A 25,056-nucleotide genomic window follows, 5' to 3' on the forward strand; every position below is an offset into this window, starting at 1 on the left:
TGTACCTTCTCTACCCCTCCAACCAATCTATTGATGTTTTTCTTTGGGAGTCTAGATCCATGTATTGTAAAAGTGGCAAGTCATTGTTTCTAAGTTGCCCAGGAAGGAATGTCCAGGTCATGGTAAGGGAAACGTATATGTGCTTATAGTTGTCCATGAATTGCTTGCAATGCCTTTCCTTAATTTTCCCACCATTTTTGCATTTGAGTTTTCCTGCCATTTCTGCCTTTAAATTTCTCCCCTGCCACTCCTCCCAATATTTCCCGCTCATTCAGTGATTTGCTTGTGGATATAATTAATGAAATTGTTGATTAGTGTCCTGACTTATCCTGCTTGCATTTGATCTGGAGTAGTGCTCCCGAGGCGAATCGTCCGAGTTTACAATTGCAATGGTAGCCCATAGAGAGTGGCAAGCTGTGCTGGTTCAGTTGGACATTTAGGTAGCCACCGCAGTCACCTTTACGGTTCCCTATCTACTTCATTCACCTCGCCAGTACGGTAAACCAACCTTCGGCGCGAAGATCCGACTAAAGTAGAGTGTTGTCGACGGTGTCCGTGGTCTTTTTATAGACATGCCGGGTTCGGAGTTATCCGCCCACGCAGCCCATCACCTTGATGGGTGCTTGCATGCTTGGTGCTGCAGTGCCAATGTTTCATTTCCATACATCAATATAAGCCTGGTGTTGGCTTAGTGGTTAGGGTGGCTCGCTTACGATTGTAGAGTCCTAAGATTGAGCCCCGTTGGCTGCTGAATTAACACCATTTGGGGTTGACTCAGCCTGTCATCATCCTGAGCTTGGCAAAATGAGTACCAGTGTACTTGTAGAGGGGCACAGCATCAACGGCACAGTTGCGCTTCCAAGAAATGATAGCTATCTGGCAGCCAAGCTGTCATATGCAAGAACAGATACATCATTATCAGCTTGATAGAGGCTTTTAAAACTCTAACTTTTACAGGTAATGGAATGTTTCTGTGCTTCATGATACCACGGAGTTTCCTCCACTGATTCCAGACTGACTTTATTCACGCTCTAATTCGAATTCTGCTACTCCTGATGCCTCTATCATGTCTCCAAGGTAAAAGTAACATTTGACCTTTTATAAATTAAATTCTTAGCTCAGGAACATCAATTTTTGTTTTTCATTTTTTTCTTGAAATTAGTGATCCTGTCATCTTATAAATGTGAAAATCCCAGCTTTTGTTGAAAATTTTCTCGTGGTTATACCACTGTACCTCTTATTACACCATGTATAACACAGCCTATATTGAATGGAGTTCCTTCAAACTCCTTTTTCACATATTGAAGGCCATTGTCCACTTTCTGTCCTTTCTAATTCTCAGCCACTCATCATAACCTTCGTTTTATTCATGTTGATGGGTAAACCTTTCTTCTCGATTACACTTTTCCATTTTTGGAACATCATTGTTGATTCTTTTTCACTTTCAGCATTCAATACTAAATCAGCGTACAATAACTCACAGGTGAACCGCAACCTTTTATTCGTCGACAATCCTTCCATCCCCATTACAAACAGTAAAGGACTTGAAACCGATCCCTGGTGGAATCCTACCTTGATTTCAAGCATTTCAGTCCATCCAAAGTTGGTGCTTGATTTATATATATATATATATATATATATATATATATATATATATATATATATATATATATATATATATATATATATATATATATATATATATATAAATACATTCCCATGATGACTTTTATCATTTTTCCAGGCACGAGCAGCCTTCTGAGGGCCCATTGAACGACTGCACTTGGTACTCAAATCACATGCTTTCTATAGGTCAACATAAACATGATACAGTTTCTTATTCTTTGCCAAATACTTATTTTGGCATTGCCTCAAAATAAAAATTGCCTCTGTTGTTGATCTTCCTGGAATAAAACTAAACTGGTTGTCTATATTTATCACCGTTCCTAGACTTCTTTCAACCACCTTTAAAAAAATATATACATTGATCATTGATGAAGAAAATAATAATAATATATATGTGTATATATATATATATATATATATATATATATATATATATATATATATATATATATATATATATATATATATATATATATATATATATATAGATATACACACACAGGGTGTCCCTAAAAAAATGACATCATTTCATAGTCTAATAACATAGCTAATTCTTGCTCAAATGATCTCAAATTTTAACAAAATGTGTAAAAACTAACGAAGTTGAATGTTTAATTTTCTTTTTTTTTCAGGGTAAAGAATGATGTTCACGAGAAATGAAAAGGCATTTTGTGTGTTGGAATATGCTCGAACACAGTCAAATAAGAGTGTACAGTGTGCATTTTCCAGAAAATTCAATAAAAATGCACCAACTGGAAAACTGATTTGGACATGGCACAAAAAATTCAAAGAGGAAGGCTGTCTGTGCAGGGCAAAGGGATCTGTACGACCACCAGTACCGGAAGATATCGTCAATCAGGTTCGGGAAACATTTGTACGAAGCCCCGGAAAGTCTGTAAAGGCCCAGTCACACCTTGACGTTTTAGGCAGCTTATGTGGATTTTTGGAAAATTTGTGTAAAACGCTGGTACACGTCGAATACGTTATGGGTACGTTTTGTATCTGTTAAGACCACGCTGAAAAACACTGCCATAAGTGGTAGTACACGCTGGCTTAAAACGTTGAACTTTTGGGTTTTCCTCGAATATTTTCATGCTTGAAATTTTACGACGTATGCCGGCGTATGACTCACATGTTCTGCTACGCTGGCCATAAGTTGTAGGCACGTTATGCGATCGTTGACACACGTTGAAACACGTTACTTGTAAGTTACTCATAAGTCGAAACACGTCGAGGTAATGTTTAGCGTTCCCAAAACTTATTTCTAACCTATGAGTAACGTTTTGTAAGCACGCTACACGAACGTTGTTCACACTTTGCAACACGTTACTTGAAAGTACTACTACTACTACTACTACTACTACTACTACTACTACTACTACCAACATCGACATCAGTAAATTCTCTCGAACTAAGACTACTAATAACATCGACATCACTAAATTCTCTCGAACTACTACGACTACCAACATCGACATCACTAAATTCTCTCGAACTACTACTACTAATAACATCAACATCACTAAATTCTCTCGAACTACTACTAACATCGGCATCACTAAATTCTCTCGAACTACTACTGCTACTACTACTGCTAATACTAATACTAATACTACTACTACTAACATTGACAACACTAAATTGTCTCGAACTACTACTACTACCAACATCGACATCACTAAATTCTCTCGAACTACTACTACTGCCAACATCGACATCACTAAATTCTCTCGAACTACTACTACTGCTACTACTACTACTAACATTGACATCATTAAATTCTCTCGAACTACTACTACTACTACTACGACTACTACTGCTACTGCCACTGACATTGACATCTACTCAACATGGAGTCTGGAACACTGACGGGTTCCTCTTGTGAAGCCCATTTGTATGTACCAATTCCTCTAAACGCTGCCAATACGCCATTATACGGTAGCTGTAAGTTAGAAACACGTTCAGTAAGTTCTGTGGTCGTCCGGAAGACGTCAATCAAATTCGTCTACATACGCCAATGTGCGTTTGAGATACGTTACACATCGGTTCAAAGCACGCTACTCATAGGTTCAAAGCACGTTACTCGTAGGTTAAAAATTAAGTTTCGGGTATGCTAAACATTACCTCGACTTGTTTCGACTTATGAATAACTTACAAGTAACGTATGGCCGACGTGTGTAAACGATTGCGGAGCGTGCCGAGAACTTATGCCAGCGTATGCGGAACTTGTGAGCCATACGTCGAGTACGTCGTAAAATTTTCAGCATGCTTGAAATTTCACGACGTACTAGACGTACCACGTAATATGCCAGCGTACTTCATTGTTTTTCATCGTGCTCCTAACGTATACACAACTTACCCATTCCGTATTCGTCGTGTCCCAGCGTTTTAGACACATTTTTCATAGGTCGGCATACGCTGGCTAAATCGTCAAGGTGTGACTGCGATGTTGACACTTCCAATTTTCAGGCGGTTATGATTTAAATCTGCGTGCGGCAGGTTTTTAACAGAGAACGCCACGAGTTCGTCGGCGATACGTGCAGCGCGCTATGACTAAGTTAAACTATCGTTGGGCATAGGTTGTAAACGCCGACATCAGGCTAAGCATTCGTTGGTATAAGTTATCTTTAACACAACGAAACGTTCTGTGCCCATTACTAATACGTTATGCAAATGACCAACACGTTATGAATACGACCAAAACTTAAAAAAAACCTCAAAACTTCAGTGTACGCCAACGTTTTATGTGCATTTTTATACGTTGCCATTCCTGGCTAAAACGTCAAGGTGTGATTGGGCCTTAAGAAGAGCATCTATGGAAACCCAGATTCCTCGTACGACATTTTGGCATGTAGTAAGGAAACGCTTGCGAATGACACCCTATAAGCTGCAGCTCGTTCAAGCCTTAAACACGGATGACAGGGAAAGGCGCAAGCAATTCTGTGTCGCTATGCAAGAGAAACTTGAAGATGAGGAGTTCGAAAAGCGTCTTGTTTTCATTGATGAGGCTACATTTCATACGAGTGGCAAAGTCAACAAGCTTAATGTTCGCATTTGGGGGAAAGAAAATCCCCATGCCACAGATGAGCACATGAGGGACTCGCCGAAAGTGAATGTGTTCTGCACAATCTCCAAGAATCGTCTTTTTTGACCGCTTTTCTTTGAGGGAAACGTGACGGCGATGTTTATTTGCAAATGCTTCAGAACTGGTTATTTGATGAGCTCATTGCTAATGAGTATGAACACTTCATTTTTCAACAGGATGGGGCTCCACCTCACTGGAAGCTGACTGTGCGGACTTATCTCAATGAGAATCCACCAGGAAGATGGATTGGGTGTGCCAGTGATAATGACAATGTGCTGTTGAAATGGCCACCACGTTTACCTGACTTGACACCTTGTGATTTTTTTCTATGGGGCAATGTGAAATGACTGGTCTATATCCTCCCCCCCCTCTTCCTACAAGCCTAGAGGAACTTAAGCAGAGATTCACTGAGGCGCTGGAGAATGTTACGCAAGACATGCTACAGCGTGTTTGGCAGGAGCTGGACCACCGACTTGACGTGTGTCGTGTCACAGGTGGTGCGCATATTGAACATTTGTGAAGTTTTGAGAAAACGGTTATAAAATCTACATCCCTCTGAATCTCGTTTGAATTTATTATAAATAAATCTTTTATTGTTCAAAATGAAGCCTATTTACTTTTGTTTGCCTGGGACATGTAGTTACTTAGATATTCACGTTTCAAATGATGTCATTTTTTTAGGGACACCTTGTATATGTATGTATGTATATATATATATATATATATATATATATATATATGTATGTATGTATATATATATATATATATATATATATATATATATATATATATATATATATATATATATATATATATGTATACCTACTAAAAAAATTATTCAAGGCTTGTGGAAGAGCTAGAACACAGAATGGATCAGGACACATTACAAAGGGAACAGCAGGAGAAGGGGGAAACACCAACAATATGGCGGAGGGGAAAAGTAGACGGAGACAGACAAACAAGGGGTAGGAAAGAATGCAAGGGATGGACAAGATGGATACAGAAGCAAAATTTTGGGAGGGGTGGGGGTGGTTTAACGGGTGTAAAAAGATCATGGTTTGGATGGGGGGATGATTTGACATGGTGGTGCACAGCTGTCTTGAAGACCTGGAGGGAAGAATGAGAATGAATCGAGTGTGCAAGTTAGTTCCACAAGTGGGGAAAAAGAGGAACAAATGAGTGGAGGTGAGCAGTTGTTCTGGATTTTGGCAGTTTCACTAGGAGGGGGTTGCTGGTGGACCACATGCATCCTGCAGATATCTGGGGGGACAGAGCAAGGAGAAGGTGCAAAATCAGAAAGGAGGCTGAAGAAGACAGAGACGATTGACCTGATATTGTGAAGTGATAGGCCCATAAACAGCTTAATCATGAGACATTCCAATGATATTGAAGGCCTTGGTTTCCATGGCATGAAGCTGAGCAAGGTGAGGGGCAGGGGAGCCAGCCCAGAGGGGAGAGCAGTACTGCATTAAGCTGCGGATTAAAGCCTTGGAGGTGGATAGGAGCTCAGGTATGCCAAGGAAGGACTTAGCATGACGGAGGATTTCCAGTCGGAGTCTGAATTTGGTGGCCAACGTTGAAATGTGGCTTGCTCAAGAGAGATCATGGCTGAGAGTGAGACCCAAGAGTTTAAGTGACTGAACTTCTTCGAGAGGGTTTTGAGAAAGTAGAAAGGAACGTTTGCGAAACGGTCCTTTCGGAGAGAAAGAGGGAGTGCATGAGATTTCTCAGGGTAAAAAGACATATTCCAAGTGTTTTACTTGTTTGTGATTTTGTCAAGGTCGACAGAGAGGGTAGAGGCTGCTGCCTGTCTGTCTGAAGGATGAGGGATGTCACGGCAGAGGGTGGAGTCATCAGCAAATCGATAAAGAGGATTTTCCAGTCAGAAAGATCATTGATGAAGATTCGGAATAGGATGGGGCCGGACTCATGAATGGGGCCGGCTGGCAGACGGACTCATGACCCAGTCATCAACATGTCTTCAAGTATACACCGATAATCACTTCTTATTTGCAGCTTATTACTTGAACCAAATTTTGGAGTTCATTCCAAAATTAGCTTCGTTATTCGCCTCGAGTTTGCTTGAGGGTGCATACACGCTTACAATATTCAAAATTTCCTCTCCCTTAATAATTTTCAGTGTCATTATTCTGCGACTGAATTGCTTTATTTCTATCACTTTTTGATGAAATATTTCTGCGATGAGAACACCAATGCCCTTTTGATCTCCACACCAGAAAAATTAATATTTTTCTTCGTTGCAGCCAATAAGCCTTGAACTTTGCCCTTTCCACCTGTCTTGAAAATAACAAATATGCATTCTTCTTGCATTCAGATTTTCAACGAGTGTTTCTCTATAAAAGTCTTTCTAACTGGGATCTATGAGCAATTTTGGACTGTTCGCCATCACAAATGCAGTCATTTTGCTTGGACAGCTCATTTCCTCCAGGTTGTCCACCGGTCTTTTTGCCGCAGGCACGTGGACTTGCCCACATGGTACTTGTGGCTTGTCATAATGAGAAAAAAAAAGATTCAAGCTAAAGGGAAAATCTCAGGCTGAAAAGCAATGTTGGTACCTCATTGAAGTGTACATCCTGCATCCCTACATCCTCCTTCATTGCTCCTTCCTCATCCACATTTGGTGAAACCACCTTGAAAGCTGAATATCCACGAACATAAGAGCCTGAATAGGAAGAGATAAAAAGGAAAGGTCAAAGCAAGTTTGAGATACAAATTAATCTTTACAAGAAAATAACAGAAGTTAATCTAAAATATCAGCATGCAATTACAATCTCAGTCATGGAAAGCTGCTTCAATGACTGTCTCATGAGGTTTGATACACTTATATACAGCATACACAACACCAACTCGAACCTGCTGGTTAGCATGTCACTCATCTTTGATTTGTTGGTAGGGTGTTCCCAATTAACATATATTGAGCCATTTATTACCTCCACCAACAAAGGTAGACGGAGGTTATGTTTTCACGTGTGTGTGTGTGTGTGTGTGTGTGTGTGTGTGTGTGTGTGTGTGTGTGTGTGTGTGTGTGTGTGTGTGTGTGTGTGTGTGTGTGTGTGTGTGTGTGTGTGTGTGTGTGTAATTAACTTGCAAAGTATGATAATCTGGTTGCAATGCTTTGTTTTCGATGTTCATGCCTGATGGGATCATTACGTCGTACGTGAGCGGGACTTCAATGTTTTCAGTGATTGCTTTGGGTTTATTTTCCCACAAATTTTCTGGAATTGGAATACCAAAGTTTTTGCTGATTTGCCAGCGGATTACTTTACAAACTCTGTTGTGTCGTTCTGTGTACATATGTTCTGATACGTTTTTATTTTTGTGTTCAGTCATTAAGCGTTACATATTATTCTCTTTGCGAACCCCACCTCCACCCCTCACCTGTCTTTTTTTTTCCTCCCCCCCACCCCCACCCCACCCTTGTCTCTTACTCTGTCCCCTCCTCGCTCCCCCCTCCTAATAAAATACAGCACTCTCCTCCCACACTCCCATGAATGTCATATAACCTTTAATTTTGATCTCATTGCCATCAGAGTTGTTGTAACGCTAAAGGAATGGAAGCTTACAATGCAATGCACCTTTCATAGCCAGGAGGAAACACGAGACATACTGTATAAAGAAGGTCCTGGCTTAAGGCCCTGTCACACCTTCACGATTTAGCCAGCGTATGCCGACGAATGAAAAATTTGTCTAAAATGCTGGCACACGTCAAATACGTTATGGGTAAGCTTGTATACATTAAGAGCACGCTGGCATATGTCGTAGTACGCTGGCATACGTCTTTGTACGCTGGCATACGTCGTAGTATGCCGAGCTGTTAGACAAATTTTCCATGCTTGAAATTTTTCGATGTATGCCAGCGTATGGCTCACACGTTCCGCATAACGCTGGCCATGAGTTGTAGGCACGTTACGCGATCGTTGACACACGTCGACACACGTTACTTGTAAGTTACTCATACGTCGAAACACATCGAGGTAATGTTTAGCATACCCGAAACTTATTTCTAACCTATGAGTAACGTGTTGTCAGCACGTTATGCGATCGTTGACACACGTCAACACACATTACTTGTACGCTACTCATAAGTCAAAACACGTCAAGGTAATGGTTAGCGTCAGTGTTCCAGATTCCCTGGTTTTTATTATTATTTGTTTTTTCTTCAGCATGACGGTGATGTTGACACTTCGATTTCTAGTGTGGTTATAATATAATGTAATTAATAGGCTGCGCTCAACGATTTAAATCATAACCGCACTAGAAATCGAAGTGTCAACATCACCGTCATACCGAAGAAAAAAAAACAAAAAATAAAAAACGTGGAGTCTGGAACACTGACGCTAACCATTACCTTGACGTGTTTTGACTTATGAGTAATGTACAAGTAACGTGTGTCGACGTGTGTCAACGATCACATAACGTGCCTACAACTTATGGCCAGCGTATGCGGAACGTGTCATACACCGAGTATTAGAGAAATTTTCAACATGCTGAAAATTTCTCGACGTACTCTGCGTACTACGACGTATGCCAGCGTACTACGACGTATGCCAGCGTGCTCTTAACGTATACAAAACTTACCCATAACATATTCGACGTGTGCCAGCTTGGTTCGGCAAATTTTTCATACGTCGGCATACGCTGGCTAAAATGTCAAGGTGTGACAGCGGCTTCACACTTCGATGTCTGGTGCGGTTATGATTTGAATCGTCGAGCCGCAGCTTATTAATAGCCTACGCCACGTGATCATCGGTGATACGCTGCCGCACTATGCAGAAGTTAGACTATCGTTGGGCATCGGTTGTGAACGCCGACAACACGCTCAGCATTCGTTGGTATAAGTTATCTATATGTGATTGAAACGTTCTGTGTACGTTACTAATACGTTATGCATACGTCCAACACGTTATTATACGCCCAAAACTTAAAAAAAAACATCAATAGTTCAGTGTACGCCAGCGGTTTACATACATTTTGATACCTTGCCATATGCTGGCTAAAACGTCAAGGTGTGACAGGGCCTTTATGAAAGAGATTTAAATAAAAAGGTTGATGGATTTTTCAGTGATCAATGGATGAAGGAAAATAAGCATATCTTCGAGAGGGGAGAGTGTGTGTGTGTGTGTGTGTGTGTGTGTGTGTGTGTGTGTGTGTGTGTGTGTGTGTGTGTGTGTGTGTGTGTGTGTGTGTGTGTGTGTGTGTCGTGTGTGTGTGTACCGGGAGGGGAGAGTAAAATATATGTGGAGGGCACCAGAGATTTAGATAATTAATTACTTCTATAGCATGACAAAACACCAATCATTTCAGACAGAGAAAGAGCGAACAAAAGTGGCAAAATTAAAACTGTCAATGAAGAAATTTAACCTAAAATTAGTGAGGAATCTAATGTGTAATCATTAGACGCTGTACAAGTTATCAAATTTGTATCATGGTTTCCAGGGAGCCAAACATGGAATCAACGCAAACAAATATGGGTCTGAAGCAGAATGTTTCATTGTGGTCTCAGTCAGAAGTTACAGAAAACCAGTCTCTGTGCCTTATAATGATGTAAAACTGCTTCGGTACACTTCATGCATTAAAACAACTTCATTGTAGACATTTTATATTGTCATGTGCTGCCATTTTTCAAATTTATATTTCAGCTTTTATTTGGACAAATATTGATGGATTTGTAAATGGTAACAAATTTCATTGTCTGCTATCTAATGAACTAGCACGGCTTTGAAAGAGAAATGGATAAGAACCCCCCGGGGTATGGTTCTTTCTATCAGCGATACGTGGGCATGTTTGTGTGATTTCTGAGATTGTTTACCTGGGACTCTTTCATACCAGTTGGGGGAAAGTAAAACGAAATTTGACCGTTATTCAGCTATAATTCAAGAAAGTGAATGAACAAACCTTACATCTGATACAACTTAAAGAAACATAAGTGATCAATACCCTCTTCTACTGAATTTTTTCGGGGGTGTGGGAATTGGGTATTCTGAAGATGCATTTATAGTTTTGATTTTTGATAATTAAAATCAAATCCATATCCATGCTCTACACACCAGTGAGTTGTTCATCAATGGTTTTTAAACTGTTATTGCCTTTAATTAAATATGTATAATTGATGCAAAAGCACACTCAACTGTAACATTGACCGATGTAAAATTGCCAAATGTAAAAGTGATCGGATAAGATGTCTGATTGATGTGCCCTTCAAACTCACAATCTGCAGGAACTGTGCTGCACGAGTCTGTGACGTCAGGACGAAGGGTTGACACAAGGCGTCGGTCATCTTCCTTCAATCGGCCTGTGACCACAATGACCACAACAACTACATCAGATGCTCATCACCACTGGTTATCAAGTGGTTAAATCCCTTCATTCTGAATAGACTGTTTGTTTCCCAAATTCCTTTTAATATGCTAAATGTGAAAGGACAGAATCTAGCGATAATTTGCAGGCACGTTATTTCTACCAACAGATGACTCACCTTTCCTCCGCAGGTACTCTGCCACGAGAGCAGCCACGTGGACGTAGCACATTGCAGCCTGTGGGATGCGAGTGGGGAAGGGGTGTGACACAAAATAGTATGACAAAAGGTAACTTGCATCCATTTAGCTAGGTCCTCTGAACCCCAAAGAGATTATTCAATGCCACTCCATTCAGCACACACTCATGTAATAGCAAAGCCCAACCAATACAGTCCCGTCGACCCTTGGCTCACCTCAGAAAGGTCTCCATTCTTTACATGAATTCGTGCCATGCTATCCAACCAAGTCTTTCGGAGCTCAGGTGTGCTGGCATAGGATTTGGCAAGGCTATACTGCAGGTCCACGAGCATTTCTGGGTCTTTCTCGTGCTCCTTCATCTGTGCTGTAGCCATCAGTACTGTGCGGATACGCTTCGTCAGGTCTTTTACTTCCATGGGGAATGTGGTAGCCTACACACCATCCACACATGTACACTTACCAAATGAGGAGAAAAACTTAGCTTTCTACATCAGGATGAAGTAACAATGTTCGTTACTTTGTCATTCACCATAATACCTAGATTTAAGGCAGGAAGGGAGTATGTAGGATTATTCATTTACAACAGTATATTCAATTTTGAATGGCGTGTCACTGTCACAAACTTTGTGCTGAGGTTGTTAGATAGTACCAGGTGCAATGGACCTTCCTCATTCAGAGAAGTGCTGGAATGCGCTTAGATGTTGATTGGTGCTCAGGTAGCATTTCAAAACGTCTCATATTGGTTCAGTTGAGTTCTAGTCAAGGCTCTGGCATAACCTCTGGATTTTCCATGTTATTGTCCTTCAAGAAATTCCTCACAGACATGCGGAATGATGTGGTGCATTGTCATGATAGTACAGACTTAAGTTTCCTCTCGAGTAATGCATCAAGGCCAATGGTGCAGCATTATTTAAAATGTCACAAAAGACACGTTTATTAAGCAAATGTTGCTCTGCAATGTCAGAAAGATATGCACACGCAGGTTGGGTGGATTTACTTCAAATTTGTGTGTCCTGTCCCAATACCCTTGGTAAAATAGAGTACATTGGCTCCCCAAATGACAGCGAGCTTGATGTGCTGTCATGATTGGAAGAAAAGTACTACTGGAATGGAAATTAACTTGCAATCTCAACCTTACAGCAGCACTTGTACTTGATAATCTGTGACCAACAGCAGTTGATGGCAGTTGGATATTTTGCCACCTTGGGCTGTGACATAAAAGTGCACTCAATAAAGGTGGAAGAAAGAAAATAGAGGAAGTCTTTAAGGATAAAGACAAAAACAAACAAGATGAACAAGAGTGAGAATTGCTTTGCAATACACATCCCCGACTGATGTGATTTTTCTGAGTCCAAAAAGGGTATAGCTCTGTGAAATATTGATGAATCGCCCTGAAACTCAAACTTGTTCTGTAACTTATCATAAAAAGCCATGTACCAAGTTTCAGTTGAATATTTTTAAGGGTATAGGGGGGAAAAAAAAGTCTGAAAAACCACAGGTGGGTAGGACGGATGGTCAGCAAACCTATAGTCCCATTCAGTGAAACCGGGAGGGGACTAATAAATAAACTGATTAAGGTAAAGTGAAGTGCAGAGGGTCAAACAAAAGGTGTTGGAAAAGGATAATGTCATAGGAAGAAAAAGAATAACCAACCTTCATGGCCTTGTCACTGTTGGCAAAGTTGTTAACAACAGAGAGTGAGTGCTGGAAACGTGAGCCTCCGATTCCTGCCACATCAGCAATGAGCTGGCTCACCGCTATGATTATCTGAGCAGGAAGTTAGATGGGTCACATGATCACCATGCAGGTTTCCACAACTTAGGGATGGAAATGTACTCTTAAAAGAAGAAGGGGAAAAAGGGAGCACGAACAATTGCAGAAAGACAAAAAGGAAAAGAGTTATCCGATGCATACCTGGAGGTGTGATCGCACAAAAGACTTGCGGCCTGTGAATTCAAAATTGTTCCTCATGAGGAGGTAGAGCAGTGCGCAGGCTTCATTACGTGTAGAGCTCAGTTTTGAGTTGCAGCACTTGAGAATCTCATAGCAAAACGCCGCACACATGTCTGCCCGGCCACGGAAAAAGGCTGATGGGAACTGGGAGAATCCGGGGGGGGGAAGGGGCGGGGGGAGTGGGGGAAGGATCATAGGTTGTCTTGGGGAAAGTTTTTGGTCTTCGTGAGCAATACGGCTTTGAGCATAAATTATGAGAAAATTTCAAGATAACAGTGCAGTGAGTTCATGCTGCGTTGTCCAGCATAAGCAAGATGCATTACCTTGCTGACGAATGCACGCAGAGCTGCAAAGACATGCCGCAAGGCTGCTTCAGATTGATTAACTTGCAGGAAAGACAAATGAATGTCAAACACTTTGCGCATCAATGGGTTGTGCCCGTCGTCACAAAGGAGTTGCTCCTGTGGTGGATGTGGGTTTGAAATTAATAAATTCTTCATTTGGTATACATTTGAATGAAATAAATCCACATTTAAAATCCCCCCAAAAATGTTTGTACAATTTTGGTTAATGTTAATTTAGTAGAATGGAGTAGACACACAAGTGTGAGTCAAAAGGTTCCCCAGCCAGGAAGGAATAGTCCTGCACCAGGTAAACTCAGCAGTGATGTTAGTACTCTTCCATGTACTTTCCAGCCAATGGCACAATTCCCATTCAAGGGTGACTTTCCTGAAGTCATTGGAATATCGGCCATAATTTTGGCTATCAAACAAGGATTCGACCGTAAAATAATGATTTTCAGTCAAAACCAAGATTCGACCTCTTCTTCAGAGGTCCTAATTCACCTTCCACAGAAATACGGAACGAGAGAGAGAGGGAGAGGGAGAGGGAGAGGGAGAGGGAGAGGGAGAGGGAGAGAGAGAGTCTGATGGAGAAAAGTCAGGAAATTATATTATACCACAATCCTTTGCACACCTCACTGCTACAATAGACATATTGGGCGTGGAGCATTGGTGTGAATGCATCACATCCTCTTTGTGAACAACCAATGTGATTTGCATGAACAACCCATGTCATTTGCACTTAATTCGTGCATGTATTTTTTTTAATTCTCATCAGAGCATGAATATCATCTGCTGATAGTTTTCCATGTTGGAGATAACCAGTCATGAAAATGCTTCCAGAGTCACAGAAAAATGAGAGAATCACTTTGCCTGATGAGGGTTATGCTTGGCTTTCTTTGAATTGGGGAGAATATGGATGTTAATATTTCATTCTGGTCTGTTTCGTCACTGGGTCAAAGTGGTATTCTCAGGCTTTGTCCACAGTGACTTGACCCATGAATTTTTCTTTTTTAATCATCTGGTTGTTTCAGTTCAGAGCAACTCTGAACTCTGTTAACCTTCTGTTGAGGTTAATGCAGGCAAGGAACCCATCGTGTTCCCACTTTGTTCATATCCAGTTGGTTATGAAGAAGGTTACACACTGACCTGCGACTGATACCAAGAGCATTCACAAACACAATCATTTTCCCCACGTTTTTGCCACCATTTTCTCATTCTGAGCACTTGCAGGGTGTCTACTCTGAAGTTCGTCATAAATGCTCAACAGACCATACTTAAAATGTATGCACCAATGTTTCACAACATCATACGAGGGGGCACCACCACTATAAAGTGCCTACATCATATTGTTCATTTGCCATGGTTTCTTTCCATGAAAGATATCGGACATTTCAGGTCTTTCCAGTTTTAATAGCACCTCCATGGCTACCAGTATGGAAAAGCAAGCATCACAGATATAGTGACACTTTCCTTGCAGCATGTTAATCACTGCAACCTCCTATAAAGACGAAACAATACTTTTATTTCATTGGAATACTTCTCAAAGATTGCCACACATCTACCAAGTTTGACTGTCACACGATTATTCCTTCATGGTCAAGGAAAAGTTTTGACTCGCTTGTGTATTGTAGTTTCTGCCGTGACTGAAAAAAAGTATGGATACATCATTGCATGACTTTGTTAACTTGGCAGAAATAAAGCAATCGAAACGATTAGCAAAATGTAATATTAATAGCTGAAGGCAGAGAAAAGGAAAAAAAGAAGGGGACAACCTTGAAGCTGTGTGTGAAGCAAGCGAGACAATCCAGCACAATAAGGCAAACTTCAGTCGCCATGTTGGCCTCAAGCAATGTTTGCTGGGATAACTCGGCTTCTGAATGGCTGGAGCCTGCAGGGAGAGGTTTGAATGATGATTCCTAATTAAGTATGGAAAAGCAAGCTTCAACAAAAGAAAAAAACATAAATCTGTGGTTCTATCAATTGGATTCAAAGATGGAAGATAATGTTGAGCTCTCACTGTGGTTCAGAGAGGATGCAGCACTGTTGTCCAGGCTGCCCAGATGTACCAACCTCGCGTGCATTAGGCTTGACCTAGGGTTACGCACGGTGGGTAAGGTCTGTGATTTGCGGTCTGCATGGCCACGCACGGGGCTTTGGCTTTCTGGACCCCTGCCGTGCAGTCAATGAGAAGAGGTGGTGCGAGGGTTGGGAATGAAGAAAGACAATTAAAAAGCACGTCAAACTTATGACCAGAGAAAATTAAATAACAAGACATAAGTCAGAGACAGATTTGATGAAAATAAATATATAGAATGGATAAAAGGGAAAGATGATAAGTATGTTGGCGAGAAAATAATTGCAAAATGTTGGGTTTGCTCATGCTCATGGGAAATTACATTTGCTCATTTAAAATTAAGTCCTCATTTAACTCATTTAAAAAACTAATTTAAGTAAAATTAAAAAAAATGTATTTTCTACATCGACAGAATTCACAGCATTTCAAAATCAATGCAACAGAAAGAAATAAGAAAAATATCTTTGTTCACACATCCCTCATTATAGAAAATTGACTTGGTCTACAGAATGACACACAGGTATGCTGGGAATGTAATGCTCTTTTCATTCCCAAACTGCAGCCATTTTTCACCCACGGAGACACAATCGAGATTAAAATGGCACAAAAGGCTGCAATTAGGGAACGAACAGCTGCTCAGTGTTACAGAAACAATGGGACATCTTTGGTGACTTACATCAAGGTCATAAACCTTGAGGCCCTCAAATTTGCACAGCCTGAACTTCAAGATAAAATTGACTACAATTCCTGTATCCTTATTATGACTTGAATTTTTTTTTTTTAAACCAATCAGAATAAGGTCGCAATAATTGTGATCATGAAAGAATCAAATGCACGTGAAAACTTTCACCTAAACCCAACTTGGATGGACAGAGATTAATAAACTCATCATCTGCTCATGGAAGTTTCAAAATTACGAAATAACTTTAAGCAACTTCGTGTTGAATTAAGTGCCAGTTTTGGTTGTGAAGTCTGCAATTGGCTTCATTACATCTGGATGAAAAAGCCATTCCAAAATAGCACCTACTGGGAGAGCGTAACAGAGGTTTCATTTTTAAGAGCCTCTGAGAAGTGAGGCAAGAAAGGAAAGTGCAAAGGTCACAGGGCAGTGAGGAGGCAAAGCAAGCACACCAATTGCAGCACCTAAAGGGGAGATGAGGGAGGTGGTGGGAAAGGGATATCGGCATGCATGCGCATGAAGCAGAAGTGAATAAGGCTCATGAATAAGGAGTAACATATCGGTGAAGTGATGAAGTTAAATAATAGTTAACATAAAATATTCAGTCATTTAAAAACGAAATCATCGCTAAACAACCCCACTTACTCTCATCCTGACAGTTACAGCAAGCAGATATATATATATATATATATATATATATATATATATATATATATATATATATATATATATATATATATATATATATATATATATATATATATATATATATATATACACATAATAATAACTTTATCAATCAACCACACATTGACCATACAATATTGAGGGAAGAAAAGAGAAATCTGACAAAGACTTGTACATCTGCTTATTCTGGAATCACAAAACGAATGTATTGCTTCAAACACTTTGTATATAATAGTGACACCATATTGCATTGTCCATGGTTTTCTTTCTAAAACTGTAAGTCATGATTATAATTTGAGCGTACGTTTTTACTTTGTTTGCTATAGGAATCACTTATAATGGCTGAAATCAGTTGTTTAAACTTTTCATAAAGTTGATTATATCAGGCTGAAAATGTCATTCAACTCTGACATTCATGGCAGGCCAGTGGTCAAAAATGGCTCAATGATGAAAGAGGTCAAAGGAGGCTGACACTAATTGCGCAGAGCAACAGGTGTGCTACAGTTAGTCAACCGACAGTCCAGCACAACATTGGTGCTGAAATACCCAGAAAAGAATGCACAACTCAACTCTGACATTCGTTTTTACATGTCACCTCAACATGGCTACCACTTGACCAACTAGTACTGGCATGGAAACTTGATACTTGGTAACAATTGAATTTTTTTGGCAGTACCGTATTGTCATGCAAATAACCCGCACAGGAGTATAACCCGCAAACCAGCTTTCCTGTCCAAATGACCAAGATATACGCAATCTCCATATCGCCCCGACGCGGCTGTTATCATCAAAGGCCAACTAATGGCTCTTGTGGGAAATAACCAATTTCTTGAGAAAGGTTTACTGTATTAATATAGATTTACGAATTAAGGGTTACTGTAACAGTGTGTTAAAAACCAACATGGTTCCCAGTACCGATGCAACAGGAAACCAGGCTGCTCATCCATTAGAAATGCATAAAAATTTGCTGGCTGTTTAATTTTACATCATTCCACAAAATGGTCCATCCCATAACAAGTCCCTGCCGTACAATGTCAGGGTGTGTTCAGTTACCAAGTTTCTTGTAGAGCTCTTTCCAAATGACTTAAGCACTCAATAAAGCACTCCATTCAAAACCGTGGATGAGGAGCGGCGAGATTACCAAATACTAGCGAGCTGCTTAGTAACTGAACACATCCCTGCTGTCAGTACAAGAGGAAACGCAAACGTTTCATGGCCAAATTCAAACTGAAAGTGGGATGATTTCTGGAGAAGAGGATGAGAGTGATGACGACATGGATTGCGACAGATCCACACTTGCCGACTCCGAGCTGCTTCAGCTGTTTCACAGTGACACAGAAGATGAGGACTTTGTCGGCTTCACGGAAGATGACTTACCGTCATGGAATTATATATATATATATATATATATATATATATATATATATATATATATATATATATATATATATATATATGCAAATTAAATTAAATTTGCAAAACAAAAATGCCTCTTTTTGAATCTATTTTATCATTTCACTTTGCCTCCTGTGGTTAAGTCACACGCCGTTCGGAGAAATACCGTATAACCTGTACATGAATATACCCCACAGTTAGAATTTTTGGAACTAATTTAACGTATATCCAGTGGGTTATTTGCGTGAAAATACGGTACCATCAACTGGGAGCATTTTGAATTGTGAGATGACTTTGAACTTCACCGAGAGATCACGGCCTGACATACAGACCACCCTGTACATAACATATATCCACTCTCAAAGCTAAGAGACACGACCCCCCTACACTCTTCCTTCACTCACAGTCAAGTGACGATGCAAGGGTCGATGATCTTTCAGTATTGATCTGAGAAAACTGTGGACTCGCATCAAAGGGAGCTATTTTAAATGCTGAGGAGACTTTAAACAAATCTTCAAATAACTTTTTGGGTATTCGGGAGTCACACGGAGAATACAATTAAAAAAAATTGTTTGTTTATTATTGGGATAATAAAAAAAGAAGAAGACTTGTTTGTTTACCATCCAGGACAATCTTGGCAGCTACGATCAAATTCAAGTTTGTTCAATGTGGCTGAAAGTGCTGACTACAAGGCCATTCATGACAAGATCAAGCATGTAGCATATTCAGCATCTTTAAAAAAAAAAAAAATTTTTTAGACTATTGTCAGCAGATGTGTTGGTTAAGCTAGAATTAGTCTGTTGGGATGACCTGCTGAGGTTTACATTTCACTTGTTTGTAATCAACTTTAACGGATTGGGCATCATGTACAACAGTGCAAGGCAGTCATAACACTCATCGTCCACTCAGGAAATCAATTATATTGGTTTCCTCAAAATTAACTTTACGAAAGAAGCAATTAAGATGAAAACGAACCATCCAAAAATTATTTACACGTAGGTGGCGGTATTAGACGAGAGTTGTGAAGGAATACGTGTAAAGGAAAGGGATAAAAGGATGTATAACACTTTGTCATGTTTGGGGCCATGTCAAAATTACATTTGCAGAGTCGAGATGTTTTTATTTGAATGCACAACTTCACCTTATGTTCAAAGACTTCTACAAAGGAAGGAAACAAAATTGATGAGGAAGCAAAAAGCAGTAATATTGGTGTAATAGATATGCATAAGAAGGAAAGGACAGTGCAAGGGAAAAAGGTGAAAGAGACAGCGGAGCTGATAAAGCAGCGAGGAATGAGGACAGAGTGAGTGACCCTTACCGAACGGGGTTCGATTTTGTGAGATTATCTCGGTGTCAGGTAGCACAGGACAAAGACAGGTACAGGCGGTTAGCAAGGTAATGAGTACCATGTTAGCACGGGTGAAGCTAGGTCATGTCACAGCACTTGCCTCAAACTCTCAAAGGCAAATGCTTGAATCCAAAGTCCTTTGTTAGATTACCGAAAGTGTTATAATATTCTTGTCCTGTCTGTACACTAAGTAAAAAGAAAAACTCCATGAGGTCATCAACAGTTGATATTTAGGTTCTCAGGAACATTTTGAAAATACAAAAACTCACCAGGTAACCAGACTTTTTTTTTCCATCAGGATTGTTGATGAGGGGGTTAGAAAAGGGCAATTCAGCAATTACATATAAACGTGTTAGAATTAAGGAAACAACAAAATAGTACTTCAAGTAAAACAAACCCTTTGTTTCAACGCACACAAAAACTGAAATGGAATTATATTAAATGGAATTCACAGTTGTTCAACTTTTAAAGAAATCAACACACAGTTAGTCGTTGAACAGATTTTGGAAAATCTCATTCATCCATTGAAGCAGCTGCTCCTGTAAATCCTTCCTGGGGGAAAAATGACATTATATAATTTGATCCAGCCCTCCCTTTCAAAGGTCTTCAAATAATTTACCAACAGATATTCCCGGATTTATCTCCCCGATTTTGAATTTTTTTAGCCCCGCATAAGGGAGCTAAATAATGACGTACAAAATAATTTGATCACACCAAAATCAAAGCTGATGTCGCAAAGAAAACTTTAAAACTAGACCCACAAATGGCCAATAGAGCCCTTGTGACGATCATAGCGAACGACCGCCATGCGAGTGAGATGCGAGACATAACGTCAAAGTCACGAGATTATGTAGCGTTATCACCAGTCCTCAATCGGAGTGCTCTCCGCCAGGCAGACAGATGCTCACCAATAGGCCTGTGTTTGCATCGGATGATATTTTAAACAAATGAATAAATAAAAAAGGGACAAAATGACCCGCATAGACCTGAGAACCTAAAAATCAACTTTGGATGCCCTTGTGAATCAAAGTCAGTGTAGGGGAAAAAAGCTCAACAAAATGTACATTTACAAATCAAAAGTAATTCGATCTACACACATCATCATCACTTGTGTAAAAAATAGGGACTCATTATTTGGACTGGGATTTGAAATTATATGTGATTGTTTTTTTAAAATAAAGAAAAAGGGGTCTTGGAATCAAACTCAAATTTCACAATGGTACACAATCAATATAGCATACTGTATCAGAAACCTCTCCAGATTTGTGCAAAACGAAATGTTAATGTTGTTCATTAATTGCCAATGTTTAGGTTTACTTGAAGGATGAAGGACTTTAAAATACCCTGCCAATGCCTTTTTAATATCAAGGTGAAAAAGGGTGGGGGTGGACCTCATCTTGTCCTGGAAACAGAACCTTTGTCAATGAAAGCATGTTGGATGGCCTTGCACTTTAGAGGGCTAATAGATCTTTTCTCTTCTTCAACAACCACAATTATTCCCATGTTATCATGGGGTTGGCCGAACGAAGCTTGGCCCAAGTCTTTCACGAACCAGCTGGTCTGACATTTGACTGAGGTTAAGGGCAGGAATTTGAAATTTGGCCAGGGTGCCCACAATAGCTCACCTACTCTTTGTGCAGGATACCGTGGGATATTTAATGTCCACCAACTAATGCTGGCAGACGGGACACTCAGATTAACATTCATCCGAGGGATGATATACTCATTGATGAATCACCCTGCATGTGAAACACCGGGATGACAGTTAAATTTGTATCTTCTTATACTAATAATTGTCAGTGTGTGTGTGTGTGTGTGTGTGTGTGTGTGTGTGTGTGTGTGTGTGTGTGTGTGTGTGTGTGTGTGTGTGTGTGTGTGTGTGTGTGTCAGTGTCTCCCCTCCATAACTCCAAAACCATGAAACCCAGCAGCGTGAACCTTTGCATGAATACGAACAAAACTCCAAGGAAGTACAAGACTAAATATTGGGTATTTGGGTTAATTAAAATGGGTTGGTTAATTAAAATTAATTTTGGGTTAATTAATGGCTAACAGCGTTTCCAAAATTACTGAGCCAAGTGTGTGTGTGTGTGTGTGTGTGTGTGTGTGTGTGTGTGTGTGTGTGTGTGTGTGTGTGTGTGTGTGTGTGTGTGTGTGTGTGTGTGTGTGTGTGTGTGTGTGTGTGTGTGTTTCATAAAGCATAACATATTCTCTTTGACAACTCCCCTATTCATTCTCTGTCTCTCTGTCTCTCTGTCTCTCTGTCTCTCTGTCTCTCTGTCTCTCTGTCTCTCTGTCTCTCTGTCTCTCTGTCTCTCTCTCTCCCTCTCTCTCTCTCCCTGGCTCTTTGTCCCCATCTTTGCGCCCCCCTCTCTTAATACAGCGCAGCACCCTCTTCCCACACCTCTCTCACTCTCACCACCTCTCTCTCTCTCTCTCTCTCTCTCTCTCTCTCTGTCTCTCTCTCTGTCTCTCTCTCTTTTTTTTTTCTCTCTCTCTCTCTCTCGGTGTCTCTCTGTGTCTCTCTGTGTCTCTCTGTGTCTCTCTGTGTCTCTCTGTGTGTCTCTCTCTCTCTCTCTCTCTCTCTCTCTCTCTCTCTCTCTCTCTCTCTCTCTCTCTCTCTCTCTCTCTCTCTCTCTCTCTCTCTCTCTCTCTCTCTCTCTCTCTCTCTCTCTCTCTCTCTCTCTCTCTCTCTCTCTCTCTCTCTCTCTCTCTCTCTCTCTCTCTCTCTCTCTCTCTCTCTCTCTCTCTCTCTCTCTCTCTCTCTCTCTCTGTCTCTCTCTCTCTCTCTCTCTCTCTCTCTCTCTCTCTCTCTCTCTCTCTCTCTCTCTCTCTCTCTCTCTCTCTCTCTCTCTCTCTCTCTCTCTCTCTCTCTCTCTCTCTCTCTCTCTCTCTCTCTCTCTCTCCCCATCCTTGCTCCCCCCTCTCTTAATACAGCGCAGCACCCTCTTCCCACACCTCTCTCACTCTCACCACCTCTCTCTCTCTCTCTCTCTCTCTCTCTCTCTCTCTCTCTCTCTCTCTCTCTCTCTCTCTCTCTCTCTCTCTCTCTCTCTGTCTCTCTGTGTCTCTCTGTGTCTCTCTGTGTGTCTCTGTGTGTCTCTCTCTCTCCCTCTCCCTCTCCCTCTCTCTTTGTCCCCATCCTTGCTCCCCCCTCTCTTAATACAGCGCAGCACCCTCTTCCCACACCTCTCTCACTCACCACCTCTCTCTCTCTCTCTCTCTCTCTCTCTCTCTCTCTCTCTCTCTCTCTCTCTCTGTCTCTCTGTGTCTCTCTGTGTCTCTCTGTGTGTCTCTCTCTCTCTCCCTCTCCCTCTCCCTCTCTCTTTGTCCCCATCCTTGCTCCCCCTCTCTTAATACAGCGCAGCACCCTCTTCCCACACCTCTCTCACTCTCACCACCTCTCTCTCTCTCTCTCTCTCTCTCTCTCTCTCTCTCTCTCTCTCTCTCTCTCTCTCTCTCTCTCCCTCTCCCTCTCCCTCTCTCTCTCTCCCTCTCCCTCTATATCTCTCTCTCCCTCTCCCTCTATATCTCTCTCTCTCTCTCTCTCTCTCTCTCTCTCTCTCTCTCTCTCTCTCTCTCTCTCTCTCTCTCTCTCTCTCTCTCTCTCTCTCTCTCTCTCTCTCTTTGTCCCCATCCTTGCTCCCCCCTCTCTTAATACAGCGCAGCACCCTCTTCCCACACCTCTCTCACTCTCACCACCTCTCTCTCTCTCTCTCTCTCTCTCTCTCTCTCTCTCTCTCTCTCTCTCTCTCTCTCTCTCGACATATCCGGATGGTTATGTCTGGACGGGTGTTTCTCTCCGGATGCGCTTCCGGCGGTGCTCGTCTTCGGACGTGTCCTGGCAGGGTTTGTCTCCCAATATGTGTTTGTCTCCGAACATGTCCGGGCACTATTTATGTCGGGACGGGAGTTTGTCTCCGGACATGCCCGGGTTTTATGTCTTCGGGTGGTATTTATCGTATGACCGGTAGAAAATGGATTTCTGACTATTTTGTTTCAATCTACACTGTTATTCTATGCAGAAGCATTTTGATGAGAGTATGAATCGTATTTAACGCTCCCCCACATATCTGCCTTCACTTCCTCTCACCTCTCTTTGCCTTCTCTTCCTCAAACCCCTTTCACTTTCCCTCCCTCCTTGCTCCCCCTCCTCTCCTCACCCTCCTCCCCCTCCCTCCTCTCTCCCCTTCCCCCCTCAGTATTCCCATCAAGAAGCGACGGGTGGTATTTGCTAGTTAGTATATAGTAGACACCATGAATGAGCGATTGCTTATCAAAGTGACTGTGGAAGATTCCAAAAAGCAAGATTTTGACTTGAGTGATCCAATAACTTTGTCTTATTATGTTTGTTTAAAAAAAAATTCTCATGCACGAGGTGGAGTCAAAAGGTTTTCTACTGCAACCATAAAGAATGGTCCTGTGTAAGCAAGACTCACATATATAAATATAAAGATGAGTTTCCTCACAAGGAACTTCAATACAGGAGAAGGCGATTAGACTGAGCAAAACGTGCGCAATGGTCGCCAACCTATGGTTATTGAGCCATGCTCCAGCCTTTTTAAAAGTTGAGCATCCAGCAAAGAAGGGGTTCAAATCGCCGACCTCACACACTCAGAGTGGACGCTTTCACCATTAGGCCATCGAATCTGGTGAATCATTTTCCATGTAGTTTTCAGTCAGTCACAAATTATTGTAATTATTTATCTATTTATTTATTTATTTCCATTCAGTGGGTGAGTTTCCTGATCCCATTGGAAGTCATGTTTTTGGCAATGATAAAATAGGCTAGGTTAAGTACATTCTGGCTCTTCATCATAAAAACTGTCACAAAGGCTTCCATACTTAATCATGTACATGGTATTTCATTCGTTTGAAGTACAACTGTGACAGAATTACATCCCATTATGATAAATAGGAATGTACTTTACCCCCAAAATGATTAGGTGCTTCAAGCTACTTTAAAATTACACATTGTTCCAGCTAAGGCTTAACAATGCTCTTTGTCTCTCCAGCTCAGGCCTCAGCGATAAAGACTCAAACAATGGGTAACATCACAATATTGGTAGGAGGTCATTCCTACCCAAAAAATATAACTGTTAGAACTTTGATGGAGAGATGATAAACACTCGCCCTCCCTGCTGTTTGGTGTAAACCTGAACCAAATGATCAAAGACAAAACTATGTGAATACGTGCTTACCTTGCAATATAGCGTTTCCCCATGTACTTAAACTGGTGGATGCAAACTCTGCAGAAACACATACAAGGAAAACCTTTACCTTCGATTGCTTACCTTTGTGCACACTGACAATGATGAACATTTAAATAACAATTAAATTGAAATTATTAA

The 25,056-nt window shown here is 40.9% G+C and overlaps 1 protein-coding gene across 6 annotated transcripts in view; it reads right to left on the reverse strand.

Moving 5' to 3' along the window:
- Positions 1-25,056, reverse strand: part of DOCK9 (dedicator of cytokinesis 9) — a 216,509-nt gene that overhangs the window by 39,529 nt on the left and 151,924 nt on the right. For all 6 annotated transcript variants that reach the window (XM_085888824.1, XM_085888827.1, XM_085888825.1 and 3 more), the window contains 10 exons: positions 24,907-24,954; positions 15,541-15,692; positions 15,296-15,411; positions 13,503-13,640; positions 13,141-13,323; positions 12,880-12,993; positions 11,442-11,657; positions 11,208-11,265; positions 10,941-11,024; positions 7,288-7,394 (listed from right to left, as the gene is read on the reverse strand). In XM_085888824.1, coding sequence (XP_085744950.1) covers positions 7,288-7,394; positions 10,941-11,024; positions 11,208-11,265; positions 11,442-11,657; positions 12,880-12,993; positions 13,141-13,323; positions 13,503-13,640; positions 15,296-15,411; positions 15,541-15,692; positions 24,907-24,954 — 1,216 coding nt within the window. The remainder of the gene's footprint in view (positions 1-7,287; positions 7,395-10,940; positions 11,025-11,207; positions 11,266-11,441; positions 11,658-12,879; positions 12,994-13,140; positions 13,324-13,502; positions 13,641-15,295; positions 15,412-15,540; positions 15,693-24,906; positions 24,955-25,056) is intronic.

This window comes from Eptatretus burgeri, chromosome 7 (genome assembly GCF_056783735.1).
Source record: "Eptatretus burgeri isolate ZD-2024b chromosome 7, Ebu_testis_v1, whole genome shotgun sequence".
Classification (NCBI taxonomy): Eukaryota; Metazoa; Chordata; class Myxini; order Myxiniformes; family Myxinidae; genus Eptatretus; species Eptatretus burgeri.